General features: G+C 45.4%; 1 protein-coding gene across 6 annotated transcripts in view; it reads right to left on the reverse strand.

Annotated features, from left to right (window-relative positions):
• PDE4A (phosphodiesterase 4A) overlaps positions 1-25,751 on the reverse strand; it is a 510,240-nt gene that overhangs the window by 67,805 nt on the left and 416,684 nt on the right. The window contains exon 1 of one of the 6 annotated variants that reach the window (XM_072991540.2): positions 16,308-16,578. The exons of the other annotated variants lie outside the window; for them this stretch is intronic. Within the exon in view, the coding sequence (XP_072847641.2) occupies positions 16,308-16,447 (140 nt within the window). The 5' untranslated portion in view covers positions 16,448-16,578. Of the gene's footprint in view, positions 1-16,307; positions 16,579-25,751 lie in introns of those variants that run through there. 6 annotated transcript variants of the gene reach the window in all.

Raw genomic sequence — 25,751 nt, forward strand, 5'->3', positions numbered from 1 at the left:
AACCAGCGACTGCTGGCCAGTGACCCTGCCCAGTTTACTACACCACCCCTATGTGATTATGTCTATGCCACTTCTAAGCAGTAATTCTGTTCAAAGTGGCTTACAAGCAATGGCAGGAGAAAGGTATCTGATCAAACTCAGCAATATTTCAAGATAATCAATTCAATAACAATTATGAGAGTTAACTAATTATACAAACAGGCTAAAATCCTTCATCAATAAATACCGATTATGATTAGGCAACCCAGTAATAATCCACGCGAAGGTCTAAAATGAACTTTGGTGAAACAGACACCCCCTTCATAATCCTAGTCAAAAAGCAACATTCTCCATAACACATTGGAATATGCAGATCTGTCTGCCCAGAATATAACACAACTTCATAAACTTTTTTTCTCTCTCTTTCTTAAATAGCCTAAGAGGCTAGAAGCCTGTACAGTGGTGCCTCGCTAGACAGTTACCCTGCATGACAGTTTTTTCGCTAGACATGGGCTTTTTGCAATCGCTATAGTGATTCGCAAAACAGTGGTCCCTATGGGGGAATTTCGCTGGACAATGTTTGGTCCCTGCTTCGCAAACCGATTTTCGCTAGACGACGATTTTGACAGCTCCCTCCGCGCTCGCAAACAGGTGTTTTCGGGACCTAAGCTTCGCAAGACAGCGATTTAAACAGCTGATCGGCAGTTCGCAAAGCGGCTTTCCTATGGCCGATCTTTGCTAGACAACGACAATTCTTCCCCATTGGAACGCATTAAACAGGTTTCAATGCATTCCAATGGGGAAATGCTTTTCACTAGACAATGATTTCAGTAAACAGCGATTTCAGTGGAATGGATTATCATCGTCTAGCGAGGCACCACTGTATTTCTCTCATGCAGCAGCAAAGGAAAGGACACCCCTTCCTCCTTAAGGGCTTAGCAAGGTAATGCAGGCTACAGTATTAGGTTCTTTTAAAGAGCTTTTTAAAAAGTCTGCAACAAAAGCATGCTGGTCACAGAGAAAGAGACTTCCCTTCCTTTGTGGCTAGAGGACCACCGCTGAAACAGAGATCTGTCCCTACCATGCCATTACTTGCCACCATAGAATTCCTGGTTGTTTATGGCTACCCAGTGATTTGTCAGAAATAAGGCTGATCTATAATACTACAAAGAGGAGGGACAGGACATTTCAACCTTTCTGATTTTTTCACCCATGCCTTCCACAACCCCATGTCAATGAGCTTTGCTAGGTAGGGAGGACTGGCCAAAATAACTGGACAGTGAAAGGATTCCCAGCTCTGAGCTAAGAGTTCTATGAGAAACTGCACTGTATGCTGTTCTCGGTACAGTGCTGCATTTTATGAAGAGATAAAAATGATAGGTATGAGATACTGGTCTGGAGTGCCTGGCCTCACAATCACACCAGCTATCCCCCTAGGTATCAGAGGGGCACTCCCTAACTTCTGGTACTTGTTGGTAAAACCGTTTTGTTGTACTGCATTTGGGATGCAAGGCCATTGGGGCTTACTCCAAAATAAGCGCCCAAGAACCTGCAGTCCTATGATTTTTTTAAAAAAGGACAAGGCAGCCCCGCTGGTGTTACAAACAGCTGCCTTCTGGTACAGATGGATGCCCAAGATCACACTGCAAGCCTGTACGCTACCCAAACACCCTTATGTTAGAAATGAATGCTACGGGCACCACTTTGCTAACACCCCCCCCCCCCGCTGTTGAACTCAGCAGAGAACAAAGGCAACCACACCGAAAAGAAACTCCGTGTGTGTTTGCCGAAAGAGAAAAAACCCCTCGGGGACTTGGAAAGAAGGCAAACCACAGAAAGCTCTTCGATTGGATTTAGTGATACTGTACTAGTAACAGCATCTAGGTGTCTCTCCCCCCCCCATTTTTTTTAAAATATGTAAAAAATAAATAGGTGGCTATGGATTATTTTCTAGATGAGTGATAGTGTCTGTTTGCATTTTGTTTAAATTATTCTGCCCGTTGGTTTCCAGTTATAGCATGTCGCTGTAGTATGCCAACAGGTGGGCACCAATGTACAGCAATCCTAACAGGGCTTTCAAGGCAAGTGCAATGTTTTGTGAACTGACTTTACTATTTCTACATTCCCAGTGAGTTTCCATGGCTGTGAGGGGATTTGAACCCAAGCCTTCAAAGTCCTAATCTGTACCTCTGTACACCACACTGGGTATCTTACAGCACTTTACCCTGTATTTTGACTGCTTTAATCCAGAGCTGTGTCAATATGGAACTACCTAATGTACACTGTATTAAGTGGTGGTATTAACTTATTTCAGGGCATTATTTTTGAGGGTAAAAATTGAAGAGCACAATTCTATGCATCTTTACTCAGAGGAAAATCTCACTGGGTCTAATAGCATGATTCTCAGTTGGGTGTGTTTAGGATTTTCTCATGTTTTCCTAGATTTACAGTATTTCTGTTGATTAAGAATGTTGCTGGTTACTCTTTTAGACATGTATGTGTTGAACAATAACTTAACTTTTTAATACTACATTTTATTGTGCATATATGTACTTGTATACCACCCTTGTAAATTCTTTTGCTAATGGATACAAATTTATCTCTAAATAAGAAAACAAACGTTGTGTCTACAGCAGAAACTAGAACACATTACTGTACATGCGTCAGTAGATAGGCACCTACCTATACTGCAGTTTAGGACACTGTGAAATACACACAAACCTAGTTGCAATTGCAGAAGAGTTCCCCCCCCCCCAGAAACCTATTCCTAAAAAGTCAAAGAACCAGATATTGGGAGTACTGTATTAGTTTTGAGGACTACGTTTCCCAGATTCCCCCGAGAGCACAGCCACGGGGCGTATTTGCTTGGAAGATTCTGGAAGTTATAACCCACAAGAAAGCCTCTTTTCCACACTCTGTTTTAGATGACACCCAGTCTAGGGCCTGCCTTCACAGGCAGAAGACCCCTGCCATCACTGAGCTAAGAGAATCCCAGCTAATGGGGCCAGGAAAGATCCTTGGAAGAGCTGCCCACAGTTGAAGGAGATGTCATTCAGCTAGGTGGACCAAGGGTACAGAGTAACTTCATATGTTTGAGAATGATACCCAAATGCCCTCCACGTTACTTACGGAAAAAGCCCATAGCTCCATGCTAGATGTTTACATAGACCTCTGTCCAAATGCCCTCAAGTTCTGCCCCTGTCCAAGACTGCCTTGGAGTGTTGATGGCAATCAGAAAAGAGAATACTGGGCTAGATGAACCTATTGTAGAAATTACATAAACAGTGGTCCGTACTGGAAAGCCTTCAAATGCAACTAGATTGCACAAAAGGGACTACTACACCCAGCGTATGCAACATTTGCACATCAGCAACCTTGGCACCTGAGAACGCTGCACAAGCAGAGAGAAGAGACTGGCTGAATGTACCATGTAAGAGCATCCCGTGTGAAGAGGCTCCTTTGAACATCACATTCCCTGTGTGCAAGTACAGTGTAAACAAGGGTTTTCTGGTGTCCTTTGTACTGGTCAAATTTTTTTTTGTTTTTTTTTTTGTTTTTTTTTTTGTTTTTTTTTTGTTTTTTGTATTTTTTATAAGGGATAACAAAAAGGAAAAGGGAATTGGGATTGATGAGGAAGAGGGGAGACAATAACATACTTTCATCCATTCTGTACCTATTGCCATATCAAGATTTTAAATTATTCTATTTACTCTTTTCTGCCTTCTAGATTCAGTTCTCTTTTCAATATGTACTGTTCACAAGCTGCCTGTTGATTCTGTCCACTTGTTAAATAGATCCCATCTTTCTGTTGCCTTTTGCAAGGGATAGTCCTTCATAACTTCTGATAAAATGTCCATTTCGGCTATTTCCCGTATCTTTTCAATAAGATCTTCTTGTTTCGGTACCGTTGATCTTTTCCAATTTTTAGCATATAAAATTCTAGCTGCCGTAACTATGTATATAACTATATAATTCTTTGACTTATCTATATTTTCAGGTATCATACTCAATAAAAACAGTTCTGGGGTTAATGGCACTTTACAGAGCAATATTTGTTCCAACATTACATGTACTCTTTTCCAATATTGTTTCGCTACTCGTACTGGTCAAATTTTTTGAGGCTTACTGTGGTTATATTCTTAAACAGAGAATTCTAGAGACACCAGCTTCTGCTGCCGTCTGCTTATGTGACCAAGTCTCTCTGAAACCCCAAAAAGTCTGCATGCATATAAAAACACAGAGTATGCGCACACGTGTGCGTGCGTGCATGCATGCATGCATAAACACATGCAGCTCCCCCGGAACTGTGTAAATGAGTAAAGCTGAGACTCATGTTGGTAAAATCCACAGTTACTTTTCTGTTTCCAAATAGGGCTGGGTGTGGCTCTTCCACTGGAAGGGTTGTGGTGTGCAAAATTCTTTGCCCAGAGTTCATTTAAGGTTAGGGCACACAAATGTGGGACATCACCTTGGCAGCTGGGCGACACAAGAAGTGTGGGTCCAGAGGAGCCTTCTAAACATTGAAGAGGGGGCAAAAACTTGGGGGGTGGTGTGGAAAAAGGAGACTTCTAGTCCAAATACAGCACCACTATGTAAACAGAGGTGGGAGAAAGATGCTTGAGAATTCATTGAAGGGAGAAATGTGTGCTATTCATTTGCAAGGAAGAACGTTAATATTGTAGATAACTATTTTCCTGCCTGAATCACTTGTCTCATTCTTAAAAAAACAAATTGGCTTCTCCACCCATTCAAATCTTTTCTGCGGAATTCAAGGAAGGATCCATGCTGTACCATCACAAGGCCAGGAACTGGGTTATCGCAGGAGCCAAAGTTCAGAGCTGTTTCACATTCAAAATGGCAGAAAATTTGATTTGAATACTTGACATGGTCTTATAGTAGACTGAGCTCCTCAGCAAGTGGGTCTGAACTTGAGTATGGAGAAGTTTGGGGTTTTTTTGGCCTCAGATTCCTTGAAAATTCAGTCATGGACTATGCTACTTGAGAGATTCTGGGAGTCCCAGTCCAATAAAGGAATGTCCAGGTTCTGGTGTGCACGACAAGAGAATTGTTCGCCAACATGCGTTTACTCTATTCCTCCTGCTCAGTTTTATACTGAAAACACTGCAAAAGAGCGGAGGACAAGTACAAGTAGCTCCAGAACTAATGAAGTAGTTGGGCCAAAGCCCAAAGGATGCTCAGCTGCGGATGCGTCTGGAAGTGAAAGGAAAGTCCAATGCTGCAAAGAAAAATACTGCATAGGAACCTGGAATGTAAGATCTAATGAACTTTGGTAAGCTGGATGTGGTCAAACAGGAGATGGCAAGAATAAACTTTGACATCCTGGGCGTCAGTGAACTAAAATGGACGGGAATGGGCAAATTCAATTCAGACGAATATCGTATCTACTATTGTGGGCAAGAATCCCATAGAAGAAATGGAGTAGCCCTCATAGTCAACAAAAGAGTGGGAAAAGCTGTACTGGGATACAATCTCAAAAATGATAGACTGATTTCAATACGAATCCAAGGCAGACCTTTCAACATCACAGTAATTCCAAGTTTATGCACAAACCACCGATGCTGAAGAGGCTGAAATTGACCAATTCTATGAGGACTTACAACACCTTCTAGAACTGACACCAAAGAAAGATGTTCTTCTCATTCTAGGGGGTTGGAATGCTAAAGTAGGGAGTCAAGAGATAAAAGGAACAACAGAGAAGTTTGGCCTTGGAGTTCAAAACGAAGCAGGGCAAAGGCTAATAGAGTTTTGTCAAGAGAACAAGCTGATCAACACAAACACTTTTCCAACAACACAAGAGGTGACTCTACACATGGACATCACCAGATGGGCAATACCGAAATCAGATTGATTACGTTCTCTGTAGCCATAGATGGAGAAGCTCTATGCAGTCAGCAAAAACAAGACCTGGAGCTGATTGTAGCTCTGATCATCAGCTTCTTATAGCAAAACACAAGCTTAAACTGAAGGAAGTAGGAAAAACTGCCGGGCTAGTCAGGTATAATCTAAACCAAATCCCTTATGAATGTACAGTGGAACTGAAGAACAGATTTGAGGAATTAGATTTGGTGGACAGAGTGCCGGAAGAACTATGGTTAGAGGCTCGTAACATTGTACAGGAGGCAGCAACAAAAACCATCCCAAAGAAAAGGAAATGCAAAAAAGCAAAGTGGCTGTCCAATGAGGCCTTAGAAATAGCAGAGAGGAGAAGGGAAACAAAATGCAAGGGAGATAGGGAAAGTTACAGAACATTGAATGCATACTTCCAAAGAACAGCAAGGAGAGACAAGAGGGCCTTCTTAAATGAACAGTGCAAAGATATAGAAGAAAATAATAGAAAGGGAAAAACCAGAGATCTGTGCAAGAAAATTGGAGATATTAAAGGAACATTCTGTACAAAGATGGATAAGATAAAGGACAAAAATAGTAGGGATATTTCAGAAGCAGAAGACATCAAGAAGAGGTGGCAAGAATACACAGAGGAATTATACCAGAAAGATCTGGAGGTCCTGGATAACCCAGATAGTGTGGTTGCTGACCTTGAGCCAGACATCCTGGAGAGTGAAGTCAAGTGGGCCTAAGAAAGCATGGCTAAAAACAAGGTCAGTGGAGGTGATGACATTCCAGCTGAACTATTTAAAATCTTAAAATATGACGCTGTTAAGGTACTACACTCAATATGCCAGCAAGTTTGGGAAACTCAGCAGTGGCCAGAGGATTGGGAAAGATCAGTCTACATCCCAATCCCAAAGAAGGGCAGTGCCAAAGAATGCTCCAACTACCATACAATTGCACTCATTTCACATGCTAGCAAGGTTAGCCTCAAAATCCTACAAGGTATGCTTCAGCAGTATGTGGACCAAGAACTCCCAGAAGTACAAGCTGGATTTCGAAGGGGCAGAGGAACTAGAGACCAAATTGCTAACATGCGCTTGTTTATGGAGAAAGCCAGAGAGTTCCAGAGAAACATCTGCTTCATTGACTGCCCAAAAGCCTTTGACTGTGTGGATCACAGCAAACTATGGCAAGTTCTTAAAGAAATGGGAGTGCCTGACCACCTTATCTATCTCCTGAGAAACCTATATGTGAGTCAGGAAACAACAGTTAGAACTGGATATGGAATACCTGATTGGTTCAAAATTGGGAAAAGCGTACAGTACGACAAGGCTGTATATTGTCCCCCTGTTTATTTAAGTTGTATGCCGAATACATGACATAAAAGGCTGGACTGGAGGAATCCCAAGCCGGAACTAAGATTGCCAGAAGAAATATCAACAACCTCAGATATGCAGATGATACCACTCTGATGGAAGAAAGCGAGGAGGAATTAAAGAACCTCTTAATGAGGGTGAAAGAGGAGTGCACCAAAAATGGTCTGAAGCTCAACATCAAAAAGACTAAGATAATTGCTACTGGTTCCATCACCTCCTGGCAAATTGAAGGGGAAGATATGGAGGCAGGGACAGTAACTTTCTTGGGCTCCATAATGACTGCAGATGGTGACAGCAGCCACAAAATTAAAAGACACCTGCTTCTTGGGAGGAAAGTGATGACAAACCTAGACAGCATCTTAAAAAGCAGAGACATCACCTTGCCGACAAAGGTCCACATAGTCAAAGCTATGGTTTTTCCAGTAGCGATGTATTGAAGTGAGAGCTGGACCATAAAGAAGGCTGACTGCCGAAGAATTGATGCTTTTGAATTGTGGTGCTGGTGGAGGCTCTTGAGAGTCCCCTGGACTGCAAGGGGAACAAACCTATCAATTCTGAAGGAAATCAACCCTGAGTGCTCACTGGAGGAACAGATCCTGAAGCTGAGGCTCCAATACTTTGGCCATCTTGTGAGAAGAGAAGACTCCCAGGAAAAGATCCTAATGTTGGGAAAGTGTGAGGGCAATTGGAGAAGGGGACAACAGAGGATGAGATGGTTGGAGAGTGTCATCGAAGGACCAGCATGAATTTGACCCAACTCTGGGAGGCAGTGGAAGACAGGAGGGCCTGGAGTGCTCTGGTCCATGGAGTCACGAAGAGTCGGACACAACTTAATGACTTAACACGAAGCAGGGTATCAGCCAAGGACTGCAGGGAGCAACATGTAAAGAGGGTGAGGTTTAGGACAACGGAGCTGTGGCAGACAAAATGGTCACAATTGCTAAGATCTACATGGGACTGGCCAAAGGTATTTGGCCATCTAAAGCAAAGGATCGAAACAGCACCTCTGCCAGTTCTGTGTTCAAGAGCCGACTGGATTGGCAGCTGAATCTTTTTTCAGTACTGAAGGGGGACTGCGACATCCATCACATCTGAGGACAACAGATTAGGGTATGCAGGAGAGTCAACCTGGCGTACAAGACCATGTCTTCCAGCATCTTCCTTCTGTTCCCTGGCCCTTGGTATATGCTGCCTGAGCTGCAGAGTAGGGAAGCAACTAATTTCAAGTGATATCATTACCTCTAGCTAGTTCTGCTTTGGCTAATAGGCAACGTAACTAGTTCTCACAAAATGTAACTAGTTACCGAAGGCACTGTCAAAAATGACTTTGTAAGGTTATTTGTAGGAGCATTCTGACAATAATTTTTCATGTTTTAAGTCATTCTGTTACCTATCCTATACGGCAAGAGAAGTACTATCACTTGTTTTTCCAAGGTGCAATAACAGAATTGACCACTTACATAAGAACATATGAAAAGCCCTGCTGGATCAGGCCAAGGGCCCACCTAGTCCAGCTTCCTGCATCTCACGGTGGCCCCGCCAGAGGCCTCGGGGACCACACAAGACAACTAGATCCTTGTCTCCTGATACCACTCACCCTGCATCTGGCATTTGGAGGTCCCTTCCTTTAAAGCTTGGAGATTATATATTTCCATCACAGCTTATAACCTCCAATCCCCTTTTAAAGGCATCTAGGCCAGACGCCATCATCACATCCTGTGGCAAGGAGTTCCACAGACTAACAACACACTGGGTAAAGAATTTTTTTCTTTTGTCTGTTCTCACTCTCCCAATACTCAATTTCAGTGGATGTCCCCTGGTTCTGGTATTGTAGTACAAGGAACTAGAGTATTTCCATGTTATTGTGGCCTATTGATAAAATAAAACACGATAAATTATGTGCACGGTCAGGTCACTGATAGTGGCAAGCTGACTGCTAAGATATAATGAGGAATGCAATAATGAGTAATGTAAAAAGTAACATCCTAAATTCTGATGAGGCACTTTCCTCACTTTGCCCAGCAGCAGAACTGGTCCTGGTTTTAAGCTTTGTTTTAGTTAAGAAGTGGTGCATAAAGCACAGTACCCGAGGACTCCTATGACCCTCTTCTGGTGTGGCCAGAAAAAACATGGTGAGGGGGAACCCTCTCTGATCAGTTGAGTTCCAATGAAAATGAAAGCAATTATAGTTCCCATAACAAACATTCACCTTCTGCATTTAAACCATGGCAATTGTGTACATTGAACACCCCTAATAGGGAACCATCAATTTAGACTGGTTAGCAGACAAGTTAAAAAAAAGGGACAATTGAGAGAAAGGGCAAGGTAAGGATCTTTCATTGTCTGTATCAAGCAGACTTGGTGGCTAGTGTGTTTCTTGCTGGGAAGGGACACGAGTGTGCATTTAAGTGTGCTATGGCTGGGCAAAGAATACTGTATAACAGTTTTGAGTTATGTAGTGGGTCAGCGTGGGCAACGTGCCCGGGGTGGAGAGTGAACACTAACTGGTCTGAACAAAAGGATATGCATGGAGAAGTGTGGAGAGAATTGCATGCCCATGTGAGTGAGCATCACCAATCCTGCACACACCCCTTACCTATAGAGTTAATCAGGTAATCAGGGCTACGTAGTGAATGTGCCAGATGTCCCCTGCAAACAAATAAACCCTCAGAAAGCTCCTCTCAATGGACTGCAATGTACCATACTCTCAGGCCTGCCTCCTGCTTCGAGTCAGATTAACACCCCAGTGGTTAATTAAAACGCAGTATAAACTTTTTGTTTTGAAGGTCGTTCTGCAAAACTGGAGATAAGACTGTTCCAAAGGTGTGACACCAGGATAAAGCGCCATTTGTGACTGTAGGTCAGAAGATACTGTGTCTGGGTGCAAATGCTGGATCCTAATGCAAGCAAACCCCATAATGTAACACCGGAAGGGTGGAAGGTCACGGAGAGGCATGCGTGCTGGACCAAAAAGCAAGGCAGACATTAGTTTTGTTAACCAGCTGCCAATATTGCAGCCCATTCAAACTGAGGAAGTGGTGCGATTAGGCCAGGATGATAGCTACCATGGTGTATTTCCATGTTTGGTTTAAGAAGGGAAGAATCCAGGGCTTTGCCCAGGAAATCTTATTTCCTTCTCTTTTCAGCTAAGAATTTTGTCTTCCAGTCTTAAACAGATGCAAACTGATACAAGCTTTATTTATCAAACACAAAGATGGAGAAGAAGCCAGCTCCACTCTACATCATTTAAAGCAGCGGTCCCCAACCTTGGGCCTCCAGATGTTCTTGGACTGCAACTCCCAAAAGCCTTTACCACCACCTCTGCTGGCCAGGATTTCTGGGAGTTAAAGTCCAAGAACATCTGGAGGCCCAAAGTTGGGGACTGCTGCTTTAAAGGACAGTAACTCAAAGACTTATTGGCTTCTGAATTATTTCACTGGTGGGCAAGCCACATATTTCACCACTTCCATCGTCCAGCTACTTTTTTAGGACACTGGAAGCTATCTTAATCTGGACAAAAAGACCAGCCTTCAAGTGGGCGTTGAGATCCACCATCACGGTGAAGCCTGACCTAAGGTGAGCAACAAACAGCACCACCACTACCACCACAAATGTATGATTGAAAAAACGAAAGCAAGACAGACAGAAAAGCATATATAAAAGTGTGTTTGGGTTAAAGATGGATCTTGCGTAGAGCTTGGAAAATTCAGAGGGTTTTAGATCAGTGGTTCCCAACCTTAGATAACCCAGCTGTTCTTAGATGGCAATTCCCAGAAGCCTTCACCGAAAGATGTGCTGGCTGGGGTTTCTGGAAACTGTAGTCCAAGAACGCCTGGGTTACCCAAGACTCTGGGAACCAAGGTTTTAGATCACAACTCCAAGTACTCCCCCGGGTCACCACTGCTAGTGACTCGTGCTTGCTGGGTGACTCTGATAGTTTTGTTCTCCCCAAACCCTAATTTCTCTAAGTTCTGATCTGGATCTAAAGAGGTTGTTTACTTTCAACAGCCCAATTATTTTTGTGCACCAATGGAGGTCTTTCCCTGCACTTTTCCAACCCAAACTGCTCCTCAAAATGCTCTGCTACAGACCGAAACAAGGAAACTGAACATACAAAACTGCCATACATGGAATTCGGCCACTGGCCCACCTAGTCCAGTCTTCCTGAATCTAAACAGGGCCATTAGAACTTCTCTGGGGGCAATCTTGTTCCCTTCGTTGCTGACTGGAATTAAAGCTGGCAATCTTTTGCATGTAAAGCGACTGCCTTTTTTGGGGTGGCATTGGAAGGGGGCAGATGAGGACAGAATCCCAGCTTGAAAACAGTGGATCAGCTTGTAGATAGAATGATCAAGGCCCTTCCTCCATGGCTGCAGTCACAAAGTGAGGGTGCAGGGAAGGGGAAATGCCACGCTGAGTAGTAGTTCAGGTCCTTTCCCTGAAACTTATTTTAAAAGGAAAGAGTCTTTTTATCTTTCTATGCAGAAGGAGAAAAACCTACAGGCAAGGGCTTCATCCAAATGCTCAGCCAGCCAGCGGGCCACTTGCCAGCGTTCCGGCCAATTAGCAGGAAGTCAATGGGGTTGGCTGTCTAGGGCTTGGTTGCTTACTTCTAATTGTGTTACCATTCCTTAATAAATCAAGGAGAGAAACGGGAGCAATTTCTCTTGTCTGTTGAAGGAGGTTTTGAAACAGGGACCTCTGCCGAGTATGTGCACTCATCCACTTTTGTCCCTGGTGGAGAAAGTACAGCGGGCGACTGGATTATTTCCCATACCAATCTGACCGGAGGCAGCAATGGGGCAAAATAAACATGTGCCTTTGTGCACTGTAGGAAGTGATGCCTTGCTCATACCACCGTCACCCCCTGTAAAAATAGCCAGTCGTCTCTGTTCTAGCTTTCACCTGTTTATTTTTTTTAGTATTGACTTTTGCTGCCCTGCCTCCTGCAATGCCCTCTTAAGCCTGACCTTCACAAGATTTCTGGCAACTGGCCTGTGTATTAACGGGACACCAGAGAGAGAGAGAACTCGGCAGCCGCGGATGAATGCGTCATGAATCCTCTTGGGCGTACTCAAAGCGGGATCTTGGTTCCATTCATGAGCTCAGCTGGGATGGCAAGATGTGCTCTTTTGCTTACTCTAGGGGTCAGGGAGGAGCAAACGGGGACAGTGGCCCTGAAACCTTTTCCCATGTCTGCAAGCCAAGCATTAACCACTTCTGATCCATGTGCATATACGGAATGAATAGCAATCCTACGCCGACCCCTCTCAAACTCCTAGGCACATCAGGCACAGAGATAAGGATACAGCAATACTACTTTGGTTCCACAGGAGGGTTTGCAGCCAGCCCAACTTCTGAAGAAACCGAGAAGCACTGAAAGTTGGGACGCAACGTTACCACACCAGGCTGCTTCCCCTGGAGCTTAAATATAGCTTGCTCTTCTCTGGTTTCTTAGCTGACATTTCTGCCCTGGCAGATTTTAAGCATGCCGGCAAGCAGTGACAACTCCCTCTGAACTGGTGTGTAGCTGGCAAGAAAAAAACGGTTGGAGAGGGAAAAGGGACTTGGGACCTGCTTCAGCAACTCCATCTAGATTTGGGGTACATTTATGCAGGAAAATCCTTCAGAAAAAAAACACCCCTCTTTTCCATCCTCATGTTGCACAGAGCAATCCCACGTATAATGAACCCAGTCCTAAGGAGTTAAAGGGGACTTTACTGACTAGCAAGGGTGCACTTGCCGTGGTCACCTTAAGAGAATGTTTCATAGCAGAACGAGAGCCTACATAGTATGTCATGTGAGTGAAACAATTAAATCTACTCCCTAACGACCTGCGGTAGAGGGACATCCCCTAGCCCGCAATGGCAGCATGAAGCTCCCTTCCCATTCAGTTCATGAATTGCCTACATTGACACAGAAAATGCGGGAAATCCTGTGCAAACACCTGCCCTTGCAATATAGTCCTGACTGAGGCTGAGTTTAATTAACTGGACTGCATCTTCCCATTAAGGCAAAAGGAGTTTTGTTTTCACCCATTTATTATCAATGTCTAGGAAGGGCTCTAGTGGTGGTGGCAGCAGCAGCCCTGAAGACCCTGGTCGTCCAATGAACTAGCCATCCAGTTAGGCTACCAAACTCCAGGGGTGCCTCCTCAGCTGCATAAGGGTCTTTGGGGGGGGGAAGCATTGTTGTTCGCCCTACGGGGTGGGGTGGGGTGGGAGCAGTGTGCAGAGGCAGCTGAAGAGCTTCTCAGAGGCGTGACTCCCCCTGTGCTCCAGGGGGTGCCATCATATACTTCTGGATTTCTACTCAACTGCCCACCCAACAGAGATTGTGATAAAAGAGAAGAGATGGATAAGAAATACTGTACAGTAGTCTGTTATTAATGGAAAATAAGGAAAAAGAATCTTTCTGAATCCTTGACTGCTTGAAGGGTGCTGTTGTAGGGTGCTCAATCTAAGATGAGTCCACAGGACAGCAAGCTCTGCCAGACAATGTCTCGTTATCATTAATCCATAAGGAAGACATCTGGAGATGAAAGACATACTGTATCATCTCCACTGCTCCCAGTTAACTTCTACTGACAAAAGTTCAGCTTTCCAGTTTAATGTTTAGGGCAGAGATTTAATCATGTTTCTTTGTCTGTTTATTTGTTTAACCAAATTGTACACTGTTGTTATTATGTGTCACTCAGTTACTTCTGACTCATGGTGACCCTATAAGTTAATGATCTCGAAAAATCTTATTAAGAAGAGTCCTGTTCATATCTTGCACTGATATTATTAGAGTGCTTTTTCTGCACACCCACCTTTCTGAAAGCAAGCGTGGCGTACTGTAGTGGGAGAGTGGCAGACTAGGATCCAGGGGATCTGGGTTCAAATCCTGCTGAGCCTTGGAAACACACTGGGAATGGCAATGGTAAACTACTCCTTGAACCATTTACATACCTTGAAAACCCTATGAGGGCTGCTGCAAATTGGAAATGACTGGATAATACACAACGACGACACCCAACCATGATGAACGATAAGAAATATGTAGCTCTCCAGATATAATTTGGATTGCATCTCCCAGCAGTTCTAACCCGTGTGGCAAACAGTGGGATATGAAGGATAATACTGGACTACAGTAATTCTCTATCTCTGTTCTGGATGGTCACTGAATAAGGAACGAGCCTTCTCTTTTATAAACTCGGCAACCTCACTGTGCATGTGCATAAATGACATAGGCTTATTAGTGCTGAATATTTGTAGCTGGTTTTAGATGCCCAAAACGCTTAACTTTTTTTCTCTCCTTACTCCACAAGAACACACAGAAGGTGGGCTCTGATATTTTGATTTGCGGATGGAGAGCTGCGGCTAAGAGGCGGATGGCACACCCAGGAAGACCACCCAGGGAGTTGCTGACTCTAGTGGGATTTTGGTCCTACTGTCTCGTCTACTGGACCACAATGAAAACCTGATGCTGTCATCATCTCCCCAACTGTTCAACTCTGAGCCCGGTTTGTGAGTGCTGCAGGAAGTCTCTCCGGACAGCTGCAACAACTCTGATCCTGTCTTTTGCCCTCATGTGACCCTGAAAATAAGGGCTGTTTATCATTATGTTCTGTTTCATGTTGCAAACCTCACCCAAAAAAAAAAAAAAGCTGCATACAGACCTAATGCCAGCTGTGACACATGGTTTGGAGGTCCAAACCAGTTTGTACAAAAAGCAGGGGCACTCCTGTGTGTCTGAAATGTGAAAATGGTAAACTAGAGAGGCAAAACACAGAATTTTTCCTTCACTCTGGCCCAAAAGTCATACAGAGAAAAAGCCGGGGGTTGGTGGTGTTTAAACCCTGCAGCCTGATTGCTCCCATGGCCCCACAGACTCTCTCGCTCAGGGCAGGTAGAGGCAGACAGACCTTCCCCTTTGCACTTGGCCTGGAGATTTCCTGCCCAACACCCATGCAGGAAAAGGGTGGCGCCTCACAGAGCCGAGATCAAAACCAGAAGCAGACACAGACAGATGCCCTGCCACCCCTCAGCCCCTGCTTCTGCCAGTTCTCATCCCTTTCTACTAAAGGGCAAAGGGAAAGCCACAGTGGGCTCTTGAGGGGAAGTATTTGACACAGCAGAGCAGGAATCTGCACCAAACAAATCCTGGAACAGCAAGATCAATATGGGAGGAGCAGCACCAAAATACGAGGACATCACCATGCATGCAACTCTTTGAACGGAGCAACATAGATTTACTACACACACACACACCTTGCCTTCAATACACTCCCTTTTCCAGGACAGCTAACAATGCTATTAAAAGCCATGTACAATAAACAACACCACAACAAACAAACTATCCACCCTAAGGCAAGGAGCACATCCCTGGTCTGATCACATGAGCCACACAGTGTCATCGGGACTGGCTGCATTATCCAGGGTGCCAGAGAGAGAGAGCTGTTCCCGACAGGGGCACAGGAGTTTTTCTAGGAGCCTCGGCTGGCCAACCTCCAAGAGGGTGCTGGGACCAACCAAACTTCAGGAAATTTTATGGGTGTCGAGAAACAGCCTGTTGTTGGAAAGGCGCGCGCGCAGGCACCAGTATCCCCCCCCAAAAGGCGACAGTGAGGGTGGGAGGTGTTGGAGTGAACTGGTTCACAGCTACAGAAGGTATTTTTTATGGGGAACAAGGAACAGTGCTCCACCCGGTTCGCACGTGCTGGGTCTTCCCTGTGCTTCCTTCTTCAGGATCGGGGCCACCGCAACTCTAGAGGAGTTCCAGGCTTCGGGGAAACCGGGAGAGACAGGAATCTGGGGGCATGGCTCTCCAACGGAGAGAAGCAACACTTGAGGTCTTCTTGAGTTCACTTCAGCTCTTCTCTTACTCCTCCAGCTGCCTGCAGACCGAGGTTGCCCCCACCCCACCGACCCACCCCCCGCATCTGCCCCATATCCCTTGGCAAGCCAGGCTCGGCGGCCACAGCCTTGCCCCCTCCCCTCCTCCTTCTCCTCTCTGCCCCCTTTCCCTTTCCCTCTCCCCCTCCCAAACCCTACCAGGACGCCGGAAAGGGTGAGGAGGGAGGGGTGGGGTGTGTGCAAGCGGCGCCCCCCCCCTCACCTGACCGTCTTGGCCAGCAGCCGGTGCCGCTTAATGTCCTCCTCGCTGAACGAGAAATGCATGTCCCCCTCGGCGGCAGGCGGGTGGCCCGGCGGGAGCCCAAGGAGGAACCGAGGCGCCGCGAAGGCCTGGGCTGGCATGAAAAGAGCCCGGGAGGGAGACCGCGCATGGAGGAAGAGCGGCGGGAAGAAAAAAAACCCCCTCGAAGTCGCTCTCCCAACTCCCGGCAAGTCGACGGCAAGCCCCGAGTCCGCGAGCGGGCGGGCGGGCAGGCGGCTCTTTCTGAGAAGAATCAGCAGCGGCGGCAGCAGCAGCAGCGCCCGGGAGCTCAGACGGGGCGGGAGGACGGGGGGGGGGGAAGAGGAGGAGGAGGAGCTGCGAGCTGCAAAGCCCGGCGCCGGATTTGGGGAGTGGGGTGTCCTGCCAAGCACGGTGGTTACCCGAAGGGGGGTGGTGAAGGGGAAAGGGGTTTCTACAAGGGCCGCTTCCCCCCACCCCCACCCCCGTGGGACAACCTGACCGGGCGCTTGTGCCTGCTCTCGCCCTCTGTAGGGAAACTTCAAAGGGAAAGCGATAGTCTGGAAAAGTTCCTTCCCCCCCCCCCCCGCTTCGACCGGAGCTCTACCGCTTCACAGCTCGCCTGGCCGGCTTGCGGGGGGGGGGGGGCGAGGGCACGCCTTTTGGGATCCATAGATGGAAAACCCCCAACTCCAACAAGAGGAGCCCGGCGCTTTCCTCCCTTGGCCTCTTCAGGGGGAGGAGGGGGAGGCAGGGCGAAATCCTCAGTCTGAAGCCCCAGAATAAGCCGGCAGTCAAGGGGTTGGGGATGGATGTAAGGCTGCTTCCTAAGTTTCTGTGTGGAAACATATCCTGTTCAAGTCTGTGGTGCACTTTTCCACATTGGGGCCCACAGGGGATGCCAGCCTTCTGCTGTGGTCAGTACTCCTGATCCACCGTCGTCACCTCAGCCGGACTGATTATTCTAGATCCAAGGATAATAATGCCTTAATAATATAATCAGCATCAAGGCCAGGCAAAGGAGTTCTTGGATCCTTCAGGAGAAGGCCTATTTCTCTCTCACATAACGTGGCGATAAACAAGTACCTGTACCACTGAGCATACACAGATGGCTCCGTCCTCACTGGCAGGTTGACACAAACATCCTTCTGCACTGGGGTTTTGCAAACAAGTTCTCGGCTCACGAGGAAGCGCAGGGTCAGCTCCAGGGCAGGTATCAAAAACACTCTGTGCTGAGCCCTCTCCAACAGCCCCCGCTAGAAAAGCCAATCACGTCAACTTGCCTACAATCCTCCTATAGTCCACAATCTTGCAGGTGTGTAACCACCAGCCCAGAGACCACCCTACTCTACGTCAGGTTGAGCCAGGGTGGTGTAGCTAAAAGAGCATCGAACTAGGACTGAGGAGTTCTAGGGTTGAATCCTTGCACATCCATGCCATGGATGAGGGTGTGGCACTGGCGAAACCTCTCCTTCTATATCTCAGACGCCTGCTGGGGTCACCTTAAGTTGGATATGCCTGGATAGCATAAAACATGTTACCCACTCATTGACATGCTGATTCCATTTAGACATTCCCCATTACCTGAGACCTTGAATTGTAGCTTCTTTATCTTATGGGCAAATCCAGCCTAGTCAAGAAAGCAATGGAAGGTCTCCATTAATGTTGGACTGCCCAGACTTGCTACAGGAAAACATGCCTGTCTTTTCAAATACGTGGGACTGAATGCAGATAACAATACAATAGTTTAAAACAAAAAAAGCGAAAGACTGTGCCATTTTTAAACACAGAAAAAATAATAATTTACCAAGGCATCCTGATCAGAGTACTTCAAGATCAGTAAGAGCATGGATTTTTTTTAAAAAAAAGTCCTTCACACAATGCCTCTCACCTGACCGACTTCGCAATGGTATATTGTAATTATAAATAAGCATACAAGAAATGCTTTGGTCTCAGTAAGCCAAAAAAACCACAAAAAAGGGGGCTTCGCACTAAGAGGCCGCCTCTGAATATTCAAAACAAACACTTCTAGTTTAACAGCAGTGATCAGCCATATTCCTCTGGGAACTTGGAAAGCAGGGCAGTCAAACCATATGCAGCCACCCTGGCAGGGTGAAGTGAAGTGGACGGCCATTGGGGGGGGGCAGCTGCTCCAAGCTATTCCTCTGAACTCCTGCCAAGCAGATCACATCAGTAATGTACAAGTAACTCCTCGTGAGTATAGACTGTAGTGTATAACAAAAGAGATGGATCGCCCAGGCGTAAACCAGTAAGATCTGTTCTATGTCACAGCACATTTGTTTATTTATTTTGTTAAGCCCATACTCCGCCTTTTTTAGTGGACTCAGGGCAGCATACATTGAGCTCCCCTTCCCACCTAATCCTCACAACCACCTGGTGGAGGAAGTGAGATCTCAACCCTTGATATTCAAAGGCTTTGGATGTTTCCCTTCTCCATCTTCGGCTCTATGGGAAGAGAGGGTAGCTGGGACAGCCACATGGATTAGGTTTGCTCTGTCTACAGGTCTAAAATGGGACATTTCTTGCAAGCCTACACTATGTCACTTGGAGGGCAGTACAGACCATGACAAAATGGGGGACAGGATGCTCTTTGATGGCCCATCTTAGGCAGGAAAATATCTTGGGTCAACCCTACCTTCTTGCTGACTGCAGCCCCCTGGATTCAGTGCCCAGCAGCTAATAGGAATTCGTCCAGTTCCCTGGTCAATGCCACAGAAGCAGAGATCCTTCACCAGATCTTTCAGTACCGAATTGCAGTACAAGTTATTTTACTGGCCCTTTTCTTTGGAGCAATGTTGCCATGATACTTCTCTAAACCACTAAAGCAAAGCTCAGAAAAGTTACTTTTTCAGTTACTACAGCTCCCAGAATCACACACCGGCCATGGCCACCTGATTGACTGGAGAGGAGGTGACACTACTGGAGACTGGGCACCATCAAGCCAAAGAGGTGGAGCTATTCAGGTTGGCTACCATGACCTTCTTCATCTAATCCACCTTTTAAAAATAACTCCACCATAGACAACGTAGAGACTGACTTGTGGCTTTCTGGTTTGCCACTGAGCTGTGCGACGGGGCAAAATGGATGCAGCGTTGAGGTCACAAGAAGGACTTTTATTGCCTACAAGGCAAGGGTAAATGTTTATAACTTTACAGCTCTATAGACTGTATAAGGCGGGATATCCAGCATCATTAACATCCCACCCAGCTCTTTGTCTGCAGGGACCCTCCTGCATTTGCACCTTGTAACACTGTGCAGACATGGGGGATTTAAGACACAACCTCCCCACCCCCATCTCTCTTTTCTCCCATCCTGCTCACTTTTAGCATCTCCCTGATCAAGAGAGCTGGCTCCTTCAAAAATTTGCATAGCTGCTTTCTACAGTCGTCTCTGAAACTTTTTTGCGCCTTTCTGACTGGCTTAATAAAGGTATTGCCTTAATATGCATTCTGGAATTTGTCTCTTACCTCTTGAGGGGAACTGCAGAGAACAGATCAAGCTACAATTCTCATCTATGACAAGTGCAGAGAACTTCCATGGACAGGCAGTGTATCTCTGAATACCAGCAGCCAGGACAATCGACATGGGTTGAAATTTTACATTTCTGCATTTTAATCTCCCAGAGGCACCTGGCTGGCTTTACTGCTACTAGAGACAGAGCAGGGGGGAGTGGGGTACATAGGACTACAACTGCCACTAGTGCTGGCCATATGCTGTCTGGGGATGATGGGGATTGTATTTTAGCAACATCAGAGGTCCACACATTCCCAAACAACATATCTGATGCACAAAAGGAAAGCTATTCCATGCTGTGGCACTGGCCAGGACTTCATCCCCTGGGCAACGCTGCCTTTCAGTGGTAACCTTGCTACTTAAATTCAGGTGCCAGGTGAAGTATTTTTGGCTTCCAGGCCTTCTTCCATGTATTTCCACTGAAAGCTGGGATATAAAGGAGGTAAATGAATACGGAGCTAAATGGCACCATGGCCTGGAAGACCAATGCAGTTCAAGAGCCTGGATTTCCCATCAGTAGTGCTTGCTTTCTGTTGCCCAAAGATTATAGGGGACATTCTCTACCACAGAGAAACTGCCTGAGGCGGCAGGCGGCTCTTTCATTCATCCTCTGCTTTCCCCTGAGCTGACTTGGCCCCTGTGAGTCCTTGCCTTTCCAGCAGCAGGAAACACCCCCACACCTCCACTCAGCTGTGACAAGTCCATGTGGGCGATCATGTGCTGGTGGCTTAAACTTTGTGTGAAGTCCTCTGCAGGGAGGGGGGACGTTCCAGAAACCATGCACGTCTTAAACATTTTTGAAGAGCTAGACTTATTGAAAGGAAGGTGCTCTGTCTATGCTCAGATGCACTCCTTCATCTTGGTTTCATATATACTGCAGAACCAAAACTTGGTATCACAAGAAGGAAAACTGATTCCTGAACTAACATTGTTTCCCAACTTCTAGAGACAAAAGCCCCAAGGGTAAAAAATCACATCCCAGAACATGATCATATGGGATAAATCTGAACATCCCTACTTGGCTAGACCTTGGATCTGGGGACATGGGGATCACATAACCCCTCTGTTACAGCAGCTCCGCTAGCTGTTGATTCGTTCCCTGGAGAATTCAAAGTGATGGTCCTAATCCATAAAGCCCCAAATGGCTTGGGCCCAAGCATCGCAAGGAACAGATCTCCCTTGATGAGCCTATTCAAGTGTAAAGATCACCAGGAGGGTCCTTTCTCTTGGTCCTGCCACCTTCAGAGCTGTGTTTGGTGCGGACACAGGAGAAGACCTTCTCGGTTGCTGCCCCCAGACTTTGGAACTCTCTTCCACTGGAGACTAGGCTGGCCCCATTTTTATTGTCCTTCCACAAGCAGGAGAAGACCTTTCTCTGCAGGCAAACGTTCCCTGAGTGAAAGCTACTGAGTGGGTTTTTAAAAATTAAGACTGTTGTACTTTACTGCACTGAATATATTTTGGTGTTGCTTCTGTTTTTTTTGTTTTGTATTCAGTGATCCTTGTAGTATTGTATATTCATTGTTAACTAACTTAAATACTGTCTTTTAATTGTGCTGTAAGCTGCCTTGGGTCCTTTTTGAAGGAGAAAAGTGGTGTAAAACTATCTGAATATATAAATGGGGGCAGGTATTAAGGATGGTTGAATTATTTCCTAGAACAACTGGAGAAAGAGGAGGAGCCTTAATTCCTGAATGAATTTCCTAGCCTGCCATTGAGTCACCCTGTGAATCTTTGCGAGTCACTTCCTTTGATTGTGCATCATAGTTTTGCCTTAAAAGCAAGCAAGCAAGCAAGAAAAAGAGAAAAAGCCCCACCGTTCCCTCTCTCTCCTTAATTCGACCCCACCCAACCTTCTTCCTGTTCTTTTATAAATGGTTCTCTTCATCCCAGAGCAGGAGGCAGCTGGGAAGGGAAGAAGGGACCAGAGGTGGAACTAAAGCCAAATCCAGCTTCTTGGTCTGCCAGAGTATTTAAGGAATCAAGAGAGGATCAAGTGGACGAAGGCTACAAGTTCTCTGGAATTGCTCAACCTTCTCCAAAATCGCTGCTCAGACAACATTTCATAAGTCAGAAGAAAAAAGGATGGCTTCAATCATGCATTTGATCTGGGACAAATTTCACTTAAAGTCTTGCTCAATTGTTTTTCACACACTGGGCACCAAGACACATTACACAACTGTGTCTGTGTAGGCATGTGAAACTTTAAAAGGAACTTTATAGATTCCTTTTACAAGGAGTTAGTATAATGCCATTCTAAAGCTACTCAAAACGGAGCTTTGGGAGGATGATGGCCTGGGATCCCAGAGCATCATTCTAATCCCTGCTTAGTTACAAGACGTCATATTGTTGTGGTCAACTCTTTGCTTTTTGGCCCATCATCACTCCCAAAGGGATCCAGAATAAAATATATTACAACATTCTTTGAAAAAAAACCCAAATTAAAAGCTATTTTAAAAAAAAAACATGTTTAAAATCCGCTATAAAGACCAAATGTGTTCCAGAAAGAACTAGTATATGGCTTTGGCAGCTGGCTAGAAGCCCAGGAGAGATGGAACACACACACAATGTAACACTGCTGCCCCCCCAGCCCCAAAAGGGAGTTCTACTTCTAAAACATAAATCTCTAAGCCCTGCAATTTTGGTACCTAATTCTGTCATTCATTTAAAAAAAAAAAAGGTCTGGGGTGAGCCCTAAAAACTATTATATAATTTCATGTGTGCATTCAGCTATGTCCCTAAAAAGAGGAAAGCTGGGGGACACATACTCGGTATTTAGACGTTTCTCCAGGCTCATTTCCAGTCCTATCTGTGTCTTTATAGACAGAATAAAGGGATAAGGTTTACTGTATTTTATTGTCATTTAAAAAAAATTATACAATGTTCTTAGTTATTTTTTTTTACCTGTGAACTGCCCTGAGAGTGACAACAGTAATGGGGCCATTTAGAAATGGAAATAGTAAGTAAGTAAGTAAGTAAGTAAGTAAGTAAGTAAGTAAGTAAGTAAGTAAGTAAGTAAGTAAAGGAATGCAAAGAGAAGACAGGCATAATCACATACTGGGAGCCTCAGTCCAGGAAAAGCACAGTGCTTCGCAGAAGATTTGCTTTACAGCCCCAATCTGCAAGCCATCTATCTTTTTCTGTATTTCAAGATAAAAGTGGAGGTTCAAAGAGGGCATTTTTTTGGGGGGGGGATAATTACGAGGCTCCTCCTCGTGCAATCCTGTGCAGAAAAATAAACAGGGTGCATCTGAGGCAGAGGGTTGGAGCAAACCTTTCCCCTTTTCTGTTCCTGCAAGCCCAGAGAAGGCAGACGAGAGCCTGGACAAGACCTGTGTGTTCCCAAAGAAATCCAGCTGCGAGACAGGGATGGAAGAAAGGAAGGAAGGAAAAGAGAAAGCCACAGGAGCAGCTGTTTGACTGAACATCTCGTAGGTCATGGGAGACGGGAGGAAGGCTCTGACCTTTCCCATACAGCTTTCTTTTCTGGTAGAACAGACCAAATGGACTGCTTCAATTTGAATGCACAGTCACAGCTCACTGAGAATGCAAGCATGAAAAGCAAGGTATTTTCTCATATAATACTCACAGGGGGAAGCACTGATAAAATAGGTCAACACTATGTTGACTCCTGAAGTGAGAAATCCACACAGCAAACCTGCCCCCCCGCCCCGCTCCCAGCAATCACCTCAGTCTTGCTAAGTCACACTGGGTATCGGATGCAGCCACCCTTCCTGCTCTCAGATCGATCCCCGTTCATTTCAGGAAAAAGAGGCCCAGGGACCATTGGGCTGGCCTTTAGCAGGCCGGACCACTACCCTATCCTTAAAGGTGTCTAAATATTTGCCACTCTGTCTTGCCTCAGCTAGGGCACATCTAGGGCACTGTATCATATACACTAGGACTGCAATATATGTGGGCGGTTCGGTTCCATGCCCCTCTGTGAGGGCTGAAAAATGTGGAAATCACAAATGCTATACATAGCATGGTCGCTGGCTCCCTCTAGCATCCGGTTCTGCTAAATATATCATGGATATGCACATGGGTACGTATTTCTAGGTGTTTTATTTAATATTTTCAGGCAGCAGGGTAAGTGAATCCATGGATACCGATTCTGTGGATCAGGAGTTCAAGGCCATGTGCTAATAATAAAGCTATCATCTTCCAGATCCCTTTTCACACTCATCCCATCCTCATGACCCTAAATCAAACCCTCACAATACTTTCACGTAACTCATACCTTGACTATTGTACTCCACGCGTCTGAAGTAGTGGAAAACGTGCTGTGAAATCTCAAGCTGAAACAAATCAGTTAGCCTTGATGGTGCCACAAGTCCCTTCTCCTCCCTACCCCCTTTTATTGGGTTGCATTCTCCCTGGAGCAGTGACAACATTTGTGAGAGTGAGAAAGGCACTACAATAAGTGCAGCTCAGAGTGGCTTTTTAAAAACAGATTTTCCAAATGAACAAGGATGTTGCCAGACCCCCTTCCTTCGACACTACTCTGAATGGTTGCTTTAGTCTCACTTACACTGCAATCAATCAGGCTTTTGGTTATTCTGTACTGCAGAAGGTGAGGAAGAGGAGACTCTGGCCAAAAACAAGAAATTACTTTAATATGACTTGGGCAGTTTAAGCATGAATGCCAAGTGAGCACTTCCTAACCTTTATATAAATTCTGTTACATGATAAAAGAGATACACGTGATCTGTTTAATTTGTTCTCTATTTCTCCAGCTGCATATCTATCAGTTGCCAACCACACATTTTTTTTCTTAACTGTATGCTAAAAAATCCACTCTGGTACTGCTGAATTTTTTTAAAAAAGTTAACAGACACATTAATTGATCAACAAGATTTTCGTCCTTGTGCAATAAGGGAGTAAAAAGTGTGTGTTAAGACCAAGATCATCCATACTCTTGTATGGGAGTGAAACTGAATAGCTAAGGAAGCCGAAAGAAAGAAAGAAAAAGATTTGGTCAAGGTGTGGTGACAGAGGAGAGCTTTGCAGATACCCTGGATTGCAGATAGATGAACAACTGGGTCCTAGATCAAACTAAGCCTGAAATATCTCTGGATGCAAAAATGTAGAAGCTGAGGCTGTCCTACTCTGAGCACATCATGAGAAGGCAGGATTCTTTGGAAAAGGCAATAATGCGGGAAAGGTTGAAGGTAATAAGGAAATAAGAAGACCAAATACAAGATGGTCTGACTTATTAAAGGAAGGCACAGGCTTTTGTTTACAAGAATTGAGAGGGCTGTTGAGGAGAAGACATTTTGGCGATCACCTATTCACAGGGTGGCCGTACGTCAGAGGCAACTTGATGGCAGGGAACAACAATAAAGCTATAGCAATTTCACTTTTCTTTGTAACCTATACTTTACCATCCATGAACAAAGTTAAAATAACAGGCAGCTTGAGAAAGATGCAAAAGTCTGTAGAAGCAAACTCTGCCAACAGCGTGGGTTAATGATGCTTCACTAAAGGAAGTTCAACAGGGACAGCACTTCCACACACCAGCAGAGGAGAGGTGCTCTTTCCCGCTGTCTCTCTTACTCTTACTCCACATTTCTTGTCCTCTGCCCTCTTCCATGTCCACAAGCAGCTTCCGGGGAGACCTCTGATAGATATTCCCCCCCCTTTATTTCTGAGGGTTAAACATACTTCTAAAGGGTGGGGCAACTGGATTAAGGTCACACAGCTCAGGGTCGTTTAGTTTGAGTTGGTTCCAAACCCTCCCCCTCCAGTTCTTCCCCACTCATCCCTCAAATGGCTGTGATAGGTTTTCTCCTTTGGGTGAAAACACGAATGACGATTTGGGGCACAGCGACGACAGCAGGGGTGGGAGCTCAAACCTGCTCCCCTGCCCCACCAACCTGAGCTGCTTGTTAA

The sequence above is a fragment of the Pogona vitticeps genome, chromosome 2 (genome assembly GCF_051106095.1).
Source record: "Pogona vitticeps strain Pit_001003342236 chromosome 2, PviZW2.1, whole genome shotgun sequence".
NCBI classification, from domain to species: domain Eukaryota; kingdom Metazoa; phylum Chordata; class Lepidosauria; order Squamata; family Agamidae; genus Pogona; species Pogona vitticeps.